Below are 12,424 nucleotides of genomic sequence, written 5' to 3'. Positions count from 1 at the left end.
TGCTGTCTCCCCAGATTTTTCAAATGGAATCCTACTTTCGTTCACTATTCTCCTCAAACTCTCCCAATAATAGAAATATAAGTAGCAGTTACTGTTGCTACTCCTCGTCCATATTCCTGTTTTTTAGGACCACCATCACTGTCATTGCCACCAGCATCACCACCCGCCACCTTCACCATCACCGTCCCTACCCGTAGTTTCTTCCTATGGACAAAGCTCTGTGTTCACATTACAGAAATCATCTCTCTTGATTCTTGCAAGGTGTTACTGTCAACATTTTGCATGTGATAAAGCTGAAGTTGAGAGGAGTTAATATGTAACTTTTCCAGGGAAGAAAGAGCCATGGCTTCTTTACTTAAGGTACAATGAGTTAATCACTCTGTTCCACCAGAACTAATAACTCTCTGTAGTTAATCCTTTAGTGACCATAAATAAGTCCTTCAACTTCTTCGAGTCTCATTTCCTCATTTGCAAAATAAAAAGATCTCCCCTCCCCTGCTAAAAAGACCATGACTGTTCTAAAGAGACTCCTAACAAGGAAGATGACTTACAAAGAATCCTAAGGAAATATCAGAAGTACCAGAGCAGGAACATCTTGTATAGCCTGACCTCCCGCCCCTGCTTGGATCTTCTGTCCCTGTCCCACCAGAATGGTGGGAGGAAGTGGTGGAGGAAGGTGCCATTTCCCTTTGCCATCACTCTTAGGTGTTTAGGATGGCAGGTCATTGGATGAATTGCAAATACCAGTTAATCTGTTTTCCAAAAGTTGATGTTGAATATATGGAAAGAAAGGACTGGAACAGCACTATAAGCCCAGGGTTTGCCTCTGGTATAAAAAAATTTATCCATGACACTTGTTAAACTGTAAAGCAGACTCTATTCAGGACCATTGTGATAGGTATAAGGACCACTGCATTGGATATTTCAGTAGGGGAGAGATTGCGTTCAACTCTGAATACAGAAGGAAAAATGCTATTTTATAGCCAAGGAACACGGTAAGAGTAGTGGATGAAAAACTACTTTCAGAAAAATCAGGGGTAAAGGGAGAATTCTGGTCAAACTAACCTAACAGCATTCTTGCTGAAGGCAGGTTAGGGTGATCAGAACCACCTGGGGAACATGAGGGGTGAGGAAATTGGTCAGATCGCAAGGGTGAGAAATTACAGCTGAACTGACTTAGCAAGATCGTTGTGAGAATTGGGCCACCAAGGCTACAGCTTTGGGCCCTGACCTTTGCAAAGGATGTTTGCACATAGGATGCACTTTGGCTGTGTGCATGCTAAGTCACCTCAGTCACGTCTGACTCTTTGTGGCCCCATGGCCCCATGGCCACAGAGGACTGTAGCCCTCTAGGCGCCTCTGTCCATCAGATTCTTCAGGCAAGAATGCTGGAGTGGGTTGTCATGCCTTCCTCCAGGGGATCTTCCCGACCCAGGGATCAAAAGTGGCTTACATCTCCTGCATTGACAGGTGGGATCTTTACTATTAGTGCCATCTGGGAAGCCCAGACTGCGCTTTACTCTTTCTTAAACATTGCTAAAATTATTTTTGAAGTTTTTGTCTTCCTTGAAGTTCAAGGGAGTTATGAAAGATGCCCACAAGGTAGCCTTCTTTCAAATGCAGATATCTTGTGCTTTCACGTTCTGATAGCAGGCTTGACCCAACAACTCTGTGAGTGGCCATTGAGTGAAGGGCATAGACTGAGTTTTAATTAGTTTAATTTGCTGATGTCCCTGTTCAAAATCAGGCAGTAATACACATTGATAAGAGTATGGGTTCTGGTAAAGGTTCATACACAGAAGTCATATATTCTGTTTTTCTATAGTACATAATGGCATTCATTTTTTTTTTCAATAAATGTCTACTAACTACAGATTCTATAGGTAAAATGCCATAACACAATGGCTTTTTCCTAAAATGGCTAAAAATATGTGCTCATTTAAATTATATAGTTTATAAAACTGCTCTTAAAGTGCGTGAAGAAGAAGCATGGCCATTTGTAAGGGTGAGTTGCTTGGCTTCCTGTGCTGGGCCAGCAGAGTCATTGTGGTGATATCCTGAGGTCGAAGCTCCATCCCTGGTGGCTCAGATGGTAGAGAATCCGCCTGCAATGTGGGAGACCTGGGCTTGACTCCTGGGTTGGGAAGATCCCCTGGAGAAGGAAATGGCAACCCACTCCAGTAATCTTGCCTGGAGAATCCTCATGGACAGAGGCGCCTGGTGGGCTGCAGTCCATGGAGCTGCAAAGAGTCAGACACAGCTAAGCACACGCAGCGCAAAATGTCCATCAAGCCCTTCTTTGCTTACTTTGTCACGGCCCGTAACGTCTCAGTCCTTCAGTTGTCAGCCTGCCTGAGGGAAGCAAGGGGTCTCTTCCAGACTGTCATGTTTGCCAGCTTTTCATTGCTTTTTTCAGGGTTGGTTTGTTTGAAAAGATTTTTCCTGAAAATTCTCCCAGCTTTCTCTTTCTCCTCCACTTCCTCCTCTCCCACTTGGGGGCAAACTCCTTGGCTTTTATGCAGGACTAGTACTTTCATAAATAATTTGATTCTTTCATCTAGGGACTGGTTTGAGAACTTACCAGTGAGGCCTTTAATTAGAAACCACAAAGAACACTTGTGGCATTCAGGTCATCCAGTCCTATTTCATTAGTTTTGTGTGGCCGCATGTGGGGTCAACTCCTTTGCTTTAGTTTCTCAGACACGGTAGGATTTTTGTGAAATTATATTGTGTTACAGTGAAGACAAAACTCCAGATTATTTTAGGCATGAGCTTGCCATCCATCATATTAGAGATTTGACGAGGGTAGGGTTGAGGCAAGCATTCTCATTATGGACAGCTGTTAGACTAGAATCCTAAAAGGAACAGTAAAGTGGCTCAGTGATAAAGAATCCGCCTGCAATGCAGGAGACACAAATTCAGTCCCTGGGTCAGGAAGATCCATTGAAGTAGGAAGTGGCAACCCACTCCAGTATTCTTGCTTGGGAAATTCCATGATCAGAGGAGCCTGGAGGGCTACAGTCTGTGGGGTTGCTAAAGAGTCAGACATGACTCAGTGACGAAACAATGACAATGGATGAAAGCTTACTGGACGTTCCTATAAGGCAGTTTGCCATCTGTTGCCCTGTCCCGCTCATTTTTATTCCATTGATTGCTGTAATCTGGGGAGAAAGAATAATTTTGTGTCTGTCAACCTCAACTCCATTCACCATAGAGTAAAACCTCTTTTCTCTCCTCACTTTCTTACCAGCTGTCAGCCAAGCTGAACAACCTTCCAACGCTCATTTCCATGAGGCTGGAGTTCCTGAGAATTCTCTGCAGCCATGAGCATTACCTCAATCTGAACCTCTTCTTTATGAATGCGGATACCGCTCCAGCATCTCCCTGTCCCTCCATATCTTCCCAGGTAATCAGCTAACTGGAAAGTGTTTAAGCCATTTCGTTGAATTAGCTTGGCTTAGTCATTTATTCCTATGCAGGTTGGTCTTCTTAATTAGAAGAAAAATTGAGTTATTCAAACCAGGTCAGTTGATCCAGATATACATACGTATGTTACCCGGAGTTATTCCATCTAACTAATCATTTACAAGCTACGTGATTGTTTTCTGTCTGGGTTCAAGGGTCCCTGCTGAGGCCAGCTAGAGCACGAAATCTATATGCACTATGAAAAATGTCTAATTCATAGAAAAATCACAGATCTTCTTTTGCTGACAGTCTTTACTTTAGCTTGACAGTCTCCTTTGCTCACTTCCCTTTTCCTAAACCTTAGCACCATAAAATTTATGAAATCACAGTTAGTTTCCTTTATAATGATTCCCAAATGATCTAGTAGTAGTTTTTAACAGGGATACTGTATTATATCTTTGAATGATCCTAGAACTTTCTGCTGATTCTGATATAGAATGAAATTAAGTACAAAATGATTCCACCTTGAATCATATTCTCGAAACTTTAGCTCTTGAAACACTAAAAATAACTCCTTGTAAAATAATCAAATGGTCTGTTTTAGAGAGTATATTTCTAAAAATTCTTTTTCTTAATCAGCACAGAAGAGTAACACTTGTATTAATATTTAGAGATGAGGCTTTGACGGCATGGCCAGTCTCTTTTTGTAGATCAATATTATGCAGGTTGGGTTTGGTGGGCCCCAGATTTCACAGGATGTTAGGAGGTATTATACAGATATAGAATTCTGAAGACAAATGCATTTTAGAAACGCTGTGTTAAAAGGTTTCTTTGCAATAGGCCATTCAAGAGTCTCTAACATGTTTATATAAATTATACTGCCCCTGGGGTGGCAAAGGAAGTAGGAGGAAGTGAATGATAAGCAGTGCTTCCCAAAATGACTGGACTCTGGAAATCTTTTCTTTTTCCTCCATCGATTTGGGGGACTGGTGTCCTCTAGAAAAACTTTATAAACTACTGCTGTTTAATAGTCACATTCCATATATAGGGAACAAATCAGTAGCTCAGAAGAGCAGGCAAGATTTCTTCTTTTTAGGTTTTCTTTCAGATGCATTTTCTTTGATACTAGCACAAAGGAGGAGGCTTATCTTAATAATTCTTTTAAAAATCTTAGCTATTCATGCCAGATGACATTCAGATTCAGATGTGTGCCACATGACCATCTTCCTGTGAACTGGGAAAGAGCTGACTTACAAGCAGCTGTTCCACACCTGCCAGCTCTGCCCCCTCGTCCTCCCCCATATTCCCCTCTGACCACCTCCCAGGGTCACCAAACTGGAAAGGCTGGCTAGAGACATTTGGAGCCTCTTAGTGACATATGAAGTGTGCCCTAAGATAAAAGCACACGTATTGGCCAGGACTGGTAAAAGTGACACTTCCCTGCCTGATGCTGCTCTGGTTTCCAGGCCAGCAAAATTCAGGCAATGTAGGTAAATCATATTCAGAAGAGTAAACAGGAACCTTAAATAAAGGTGGCAGTCTGTTACAGAGGAATCACCAGCTCAGAGCCATATCATGGGGTAGAATCCCCATTTCCCTATCCAGATGTGATCCTAGGATTTTAGTCTTCCTCACTAGTTGAGCAGAGTGGACACTCTAAGCCTTAGTTTCTTCCTCTGACATGTAGGGACGTGAGCAGTAACTGCTTCACTGCATTGTGCCTACAGAGCCTGGCTGGTAGCATGTGCTTGAGGCATCCTCGCCATCGTGGTGTTAATTCCAGTTCTTGTTACTTAGAAAACTGTCCCTTACATTTCTGTAGAACTCCAGCTCCTGCTCGAGTTTCCAGGACCAGAAGATTGCTAGCATGTTCGACCTGACACCGGAGTACCGCCAGCAGCACTTCCTCACCGGGCTTCTCTTCACCGAGCTGGCCGCTGCCCTGGACGCTGAAGGGGAAGGGTATGTCTCAAACATTTATAATGGAACAGAAAGCAAAAAAAAGGATGCTCCTTACTAAATTTTTGCACTCTGACCTCTCTTCCTTGATGAAAAACTCCGCCATTCACCAGTTCCAAGGAATAGAAGCAGCTACGTTTTGAGAAAGTAGTGCCAATAGGAAAGTGGAAAGGCATGAGGGATGGAGAGTAACCATAAAATAACTCTTTTCAACTGCTTATTCATGAAGAGGAAGTTACCAGTTCTACCAAGGCCTCCAGTGGCTCAGACTGTAAAGAATCTGCCTGCAGTGTGGGAAGCCCAGTTCGATCCCTGGGTCAGGAAGATCCCCTGGAGAAGGAAAGGGCAACCCACTCTAGTATTCTTGCCTGGAGAATCCCATGGACAGAGGAGCCTGGTGGGCTACAGTCCATGGGATCCCAAAGAATCGGACATAACTGAGCAGCACAACTAAGCGACTAACGCTTTCACTTTACCAATTCTACTAGGTTTCCCCGGGATGCTTGGTTAGTGAGCTGCTTAGAAACAAAGCTGTTTTTATGGTATACCTTGGGTGACCTTTATGCACAGAGGCAATAGCCAGATGCCACTTGGCGTACTGCTGACAGGGGCTCAAATCCAAGGAGTGTTAGGATTGGAAAATAATTTAGATTCAGCCCTTTTAGTATTCAGGTTAGGCCCATGGAATTGAAGGAACTTGCCCAAAGTTACACAGCAGACTCAAGTCTAGAGACTGTAGTCTCCAGAGTCCCTCCCTCTTGTACCACATTAGCTCTCTGCCTGAAAACCTACTCCTACAATGCCAACCTTCTTCCTCCCTCTGTTCAAGAAGTTTCTGAAATAGAATGTGCTGATTAATGGCAGCATTGCTGTATGTTATAGATTCTTGTCTAATTCAAGATTCTGAAGTTTTCTCAAAGTATTTATAACTTTGTGACAAAAATAGGACATCTCTGTATGAAACAATTACAAGAGCACAGGTTTATGTTACTTCAGTAACAAATGTGTCCCAAATGCTTTGTCCATACTGATAATGCCTAAGGGATGGTAGGTCTCTGTCTCCCAGGAGGTCATTATGGGAAGTCTGATGTTCTCAGCTCTGAATTCTGCCTTCTTCCAGAAATTCAAGCACCAAGTATATCCTTAGCTTCGTTTTCCAAGGCTTCAGTTTCATCAAACTCCTCCCAATTTTCTCAGTAGAATTTTCTACCCTATAGCTAACATGAATTTCCACAGCAACACAAAGTGCCTTGACACGTATGCTGAGAATGTGCTGAGAAGGAGGCTTGTGCAGAAAGAAAATTGCCTTCACACACACTCACACACACATGCATGCATACTTTATCTTAATTGTCCAGAGATTTCCATGATTTCTGAAAGCGTAATACTGTTTAGTATCTACATGAGTGGTAGTCTCTATTTTCCATTTCCCTTCTAGTGAAATGTCTAAGCAACCACACTTTGCATCTGTTTTGATTCCTCATAAGATTATTGCTGTTATTTTACTAGCAAGAGAGTAGAGTACGTTCAGAGATCATCATGTAATTATGTTTAATCAGGTAGGTCAGTTTTTTCAAACACACACACACACACACACACACACACACACACACAGAGTACCTCTTCTACCCCCCAAAGGGTAACTAATTAAGAGTGTCACTCCTTTGGCAAAACAATAATTCCTGATTGTTGGGTTGCCAGTAACTCTCCTGGAGAGTCATTGAAAGTACCATCTTGGACTTTATATATGAGCAGAAGTCTCAGAAACAATTTATTTTCTGACAATACATCCTTTTGATCAGTTCTTCCTTTGGCTGCCAAAGCAATTAATAGTCTTACCAGCACCCACCCATCTGAGGCACAGAGCCAGCGGTAGACATCTCAGCCGCTGAACTCCTGAAAGGAGCCACAGCTCTAGATCCTAAGGGATCGCTGTGGAACCCTTCTTACCTGAGGGTGTCCACAACACCCATACGTCACTAAATCCAGAGTGATTTTCAAGCATGTGTAAATTATCTAGCATTTTTGTGCTGTGCTACCAAATGTTTAAAGAAGAATTAATTCCAATCCTTCACATTTTTCCAAAAAATAGAAGAAAGGACACATCCAACTCATTCTATGAAGCCAGCATTACCTTGATGGCAAAGCAGATAAAGATATCACAAGAAAACTGCAGACCAATATGAATATAGATGTAAATATCCTCAATAAAATATTGGCAGACTGAACTAAACAACATATATTAAAAGGTTATACACCGAGGCTAAGTAGGATTTATTCTAGGAATGCAAGATTGGTTTAGTAACTGAAAGTCAATTTATATAATAAAGGACAAAAACCCCACTCAGTCATCTCAATAGAAGAATAAAAAGCATCTGACAAAATCTAGTACCTCTGGAATACACTCCACAAACTCTGTAGGAATATGTGAGAATTTCCTCAACCTGATAAAGGCATCTATGAAAAACTCATACTTATTGGTGAAAGATTGAATACTTTCCTTACAAGGTCAGGAGCAAAACAAAAATGTCCACTCTTTCTTCTTCTATTCAACATTTTACTGGAAGTTCTACCCATGGAAGTTAAACAAGAAAACAAAATAAAAGGCATCCATATTGGAAAGGAAGAAGTAAAGCTGTCTCTGTTCACAAGTGACATGATTTGTTTATAGAAAATCCTAAAGTTCCCACTAAAAAAGCCATTAAAGGTAATAAATGAGTTCAGCAAGGTTGCAGGATACAAGATCAATATACAAAAATTAATTGTATTTCTATACTCCTTTCATGAACAATATACAACTTTAAAAATATTCCACTTAAAGTAGCATCAAAAGAATAAAATTCTTAAGAATAAATTTAACAGAAGAAGTTTAAGACTTGTTCACTGAAAACTGCAAAACACTTTAGAAAGAAATAGATCTAGATAAATGGAGAGACATGACATATTCATGGATCATAAAATTTAACATTGTTAAGATGGCAATACTCTCCAAATTGGTGTACAAATTCAGTACAATTCCTCTCAACATTCCAGCTGGCCCTTATGGAAATCAACAAGCTGATACTCAAATGCATTTGAAAATTCAAGGGACTCCAATATAACCAAAACAATCTTGAAAATAAAGAACAAAACTGGAGAACTCACACATCCCACTTCAAAACTTGATACAAAGCAAAATTAATCAATACTTGTGGTTCTGATCTAAAGATAGATGTATAAATTAATGAAATTAAATTGAGTCTAGAAATGAATCCTTACATTTATAGTCAAATGATTTTTCAGTGAGAGTGCAAAACAATCGGTGAAAGAATAGTGTTTTCAAGAGATGGCACTAGGAAAACTGGATATCCACATTCAAAAGAAGGAAATTGGACCCCTATCTCACATCATATACAAAAGTTAAAGTGTATCAAAGACCTAAATGTAAGTGTTAAAACCATAAAACTCTTAGATGAAATCATAAGGGTTATCTTGAAGAAATTTGATTAGGCAATGGTTTCTTAGATCTAACATCAAAAATAAACTCAGCAAATGAGAAAAAGAGGTAAGTTAGACTCCATTAAAATGAAAACTATCCTTTAGAGGACATCATTAAGAAAGTAAAGAGACAGCAAGCAGAATAGGAGAAAATATTTGCAAATCATTGATCTAATAAGGGATTTGTATCTAAAATATATTTTTTATGTATTATAGCTCAATAATAAAAGAACAAATAACTCAATTTTTTAAAGAGCAAAGTATCAGAACAGACATTTTTCCAATGAAAATATGACCAATAAGCCCATGAAAAGGTTTTCAACATAATTATCCATCAGGGAAATGTATATCAAAACCAGTTAAATACTCCTCTGTCTTTGTTCCTTTGGGCTGCTCTAACAAAAATAGATTAGGTGGCTTATAAACCACAGAAACAGTTCTGGAGACTGAGAAGTTCAAAGTCAAGGAGCTGACAGATTTAGTGTCTGGTGAGGACTCACTCCCTAGTGCACAGATGGGCATCTTCTTGCTGTGTTCCCTTGTGGCAGAAAGGGGCAAGTGAGCTCTCTGCAGTCCCTTTTATAAAGACACTAATCCCATTTGTGAGGGCTCTGATGTCATGCCCTAAAGCACCCCCCAAAGGCCCCACCTCCAAACACTATCACATAAGGGATTAGTTTCAACATAAGAATTTGAGGGGAGCAGATCACAGTCAGTTCATAGCACCTGGCTATAATACAGAAGACGGATAATAACAAATGTCGACAAAGAGAAGATAGAACTGCTGGTGGGAATGTAAAATGATGTAGTTCCTCTAAAGATTAAATATAGAGTTGCCATATGATCTTGTAATTCTACCCTGTGGTAGATGTCTAAGAGAAATAAAAAACCTATACCTACATAAAAACTTATACAAATATTCATAACAGTATTCATAATTCATCATAGCCAAAGAGTAGAAACAACCCAAATGTCCATCATTTGATGAATACATAAATAAAATGTAGCCAACTGGTAAAGAATCCACCTGCAATGCAGGAGACCCTGGTTCAATTCCTAGGTCAGGAAGATCCACTGGAGAAGGGATAGGCTACCTACTCCAGTATTCTTGGGCTTCCCTGGTGACTCAGATGATAAAGAACATGCCTGCAGTGCAGGATACCTGGGTTTGATCCCTGAGTTGGGAAGATCCCCTGGAGCCAGGAATGGCTACCCACTCCAGTATTCTGGTCTGGAGAATTCTGTGGACTGTATAGTCCATGGGGTCACAAAGAGTTGGACATGATAAAGTGACTTTCACTTTCGCTAAATGTGATAGGTCTATATGGTAGAATATTATTCAATGATAAAAAGGGGTGAAGTACTGATTCTGCAACATGATGAACTTTAAGCATGGTGCTAACAGCAGAGCCAGGACTAGACCACAAGGAGCTTGTCTCTGGATTCTGCACACCTCTACCCTACTTTGCTTGGTTTTCGTATCATCACCTCATTGTTTAGGAGCATTCTGGTCTACCTTGCTTCACTCTAGCCTTTGGCTTTTTGTGTTGTGCCAACAGGATCAGCAAAGTACAAAGGAAAGCTGTCAGTGCCATCCACAGCCTGCTGAGTTCTCACGACCTGGACCCGCGTTGTGTTAAACCAGAGGTGAAGGTCAAAGTTGCTGCCCTCTATCTGCCTTTGGTTGGTATCATTTTGGATGCTTTGCCACAGCTCTATGACTTTACAGGTAATGATGCCTTCTGTTTCCTTCTTTGAATTGATGGGGGTTCCTGCCAGATTTACCCCTTAAATAAGGTTTCCATTGCTGGCTCCAGTGCTGATACGCCAGTGTGAGCCCTTCCCACTACCACTGCTTTCCAAACCTTTTTAAACATAGGCCCTGGTAAGTGTATTTTTTAAGCCACATGTATGTGTGTTTTTCTAAATTGCTCGTTCACTCATTCATTCGTCTGTTGGTACATGAACACTAAAGACCGTACACCACAAAGGATGAGAAAATAAGAGAATTACTCCTTTTGGTGACCTGTGGTCTGATGTCTTGAAATAAAGTGTTCCTTCTCTTTTATTTTATGAGCACTTAAGGAAAGAAGCAGACTCAAATGAGTCTAAACATTGGTACCATGACAAAAAAAAAAATATGTTATCTGACACTATTAGGAAGGAAATGCTGCTATGGCAGAGGAATTTTGCCTTTGGCACTAAAAAGCTTATTAAGGTTGGAATTCAGTATCTCCCACTTTGGCCACCAGAGGAAAGCAACAATTGTTAAAAGGCACCTCCTGAGTTTATTTGCATGTTACAGTGTGGATTAGGGAATGGAGACAAACAAAACTACCCTCACTCAAAAACAACATCTTGAGACCTGAGAAAGACAAATCCCATCTGCCTGTACACACACACACACACACACACACACATACACACACACACACACACAATGCTGACCACTTCAGGGTGCTTTTTGCTTTTCCCTCAGCGATGGGAAGTTCTTAGAAATTACCATGCTATTCTTCTAAATGAAGAATGCTTAAGTGTAGAATCCTTGTAAGGAATCATGCTTGGAACCTTAGAACTATCATGTTTTCCTGCTTCCTCCAAAAGCAAAATGTCCTGTGTGACAATTATTTCTAAATTCCTTGTGGTGACAATCATTTAGCTCATAAAATGAGGGGGAAAATGGTCAAGGAAGTTACAGAAGCTATCTTAGCCCACCAGATGAGCTGGCTGCACGGTAAGATGCACAGAGCTTCTGGTAGCAGTGCCTGAGTAAAGGGCAAACTGAGAAGATAGTTGTCTTCAGAATTTAAAGGTGCAATTCAGAGCATGGCTTTGCAGATCCCTTGTAGAATTTTGCATGGACATTTCAAGAAAGTTTCATTTGAGGATCTATTATTTGTTTGTTCGCAAAGCAGGGAATCACGCTAACACACATTTCCCAAAGTTTCATTGTTGATTAAAATTTTCCAAATCAGTCACTTTGGATCATAACTTTTTAGCACTTGTTTGTTTTTTTTTTGGTTCCCAGTGCATATGAAAGTTATTCTTACTCTGTATTGTGGTCTATTAAGCAAGCGTACAGTAGCATTATATTTTTTTAAAGTACAAACCTTATTTTTTTGTTTTTTTATCAAACTTAGTTATTTAATTGAAGGAAAATTGCTTCACAATATTGTGCTGGTCTCTGCCATACAGCAACATGAATCGGCCATAGGTATACATATGTTCCCTGCCTTTTAACCTCCCTCCCACCTCCTGCCCCTTCCCACCCTTCTAGAGCACTTGGTCTTTTAAATCTCAATGATTTCTTTATGTATGCACTGAACTTTATAGTCATGATGTAGCTAACAAGTGGGAAAACAATGTAAATATTCTATTATTAAAGATATAATATATTTATTAGATATGAAATCTTTTGATTGATAAACTAAGAGTATAATATATTTTTTTAATACAATAGAATTCAAATTCCAGCCCATTTATACTATATATGACCTTTAGAAATTTCCTCAACCTTTTAATGCCTTCCCTTCCTTTCCTCGGCTGTAAAAACGTGATAGCAATGTCTATATCTTAGGGTTGT

General features: G+C 40.2%; 1 protein-coding gene across 2 annotated transcripts in view; it reads left to right on the top strand.

The window, feature by feature from the left end:
- The window catches only part of DOCK8 (dedicator of cytokinesis 8), a 158,493-nt gene that overhangs the window by 104,146 nt on the left and 41,923 nt on the right, over positions 1 to 12,424 (top strand). For both annotated transcript variants that reach the window (XM_068974285.1, XM_068974284.1), the window contains 3 exons: positions 3,251 to 3,406; positions 5,228 to 5,367; positions 10,401 to 10,570. In XM_068974285.1, coding sequence (XP_068830386.1) covers positions 3,251 to 3,406; positions 5,228 to 5,367; positions 10,401 to 10,570 — 466 coding nt within the window. The remainder of the gene's footprint in view (positions 1 to 3,250; positions 3,407 to 5,227; positions 5,368 to 10,400; positions 10,571 to 12,424) is intronic.

This window comes from Capricornis sumatraensis, chromosome 6 (genome assembly GCF_032405125.1).
Source record: "Capricornis sumatraensis isolate serow.1 chromosome 6, serow.2, whole genome shotgun sequence".
Classification (NCBI taxonomy): Eukaryota; Metazoa; Chordata; class Mammalia; order Artiodactyla; family Bovidae; genus Capricornis; species Capricornis sumatraensis.
Note: the sequence above shows the minus strand (reverse complement) of the source record. Positions and strands in the feature narration are given on the sequence as shown.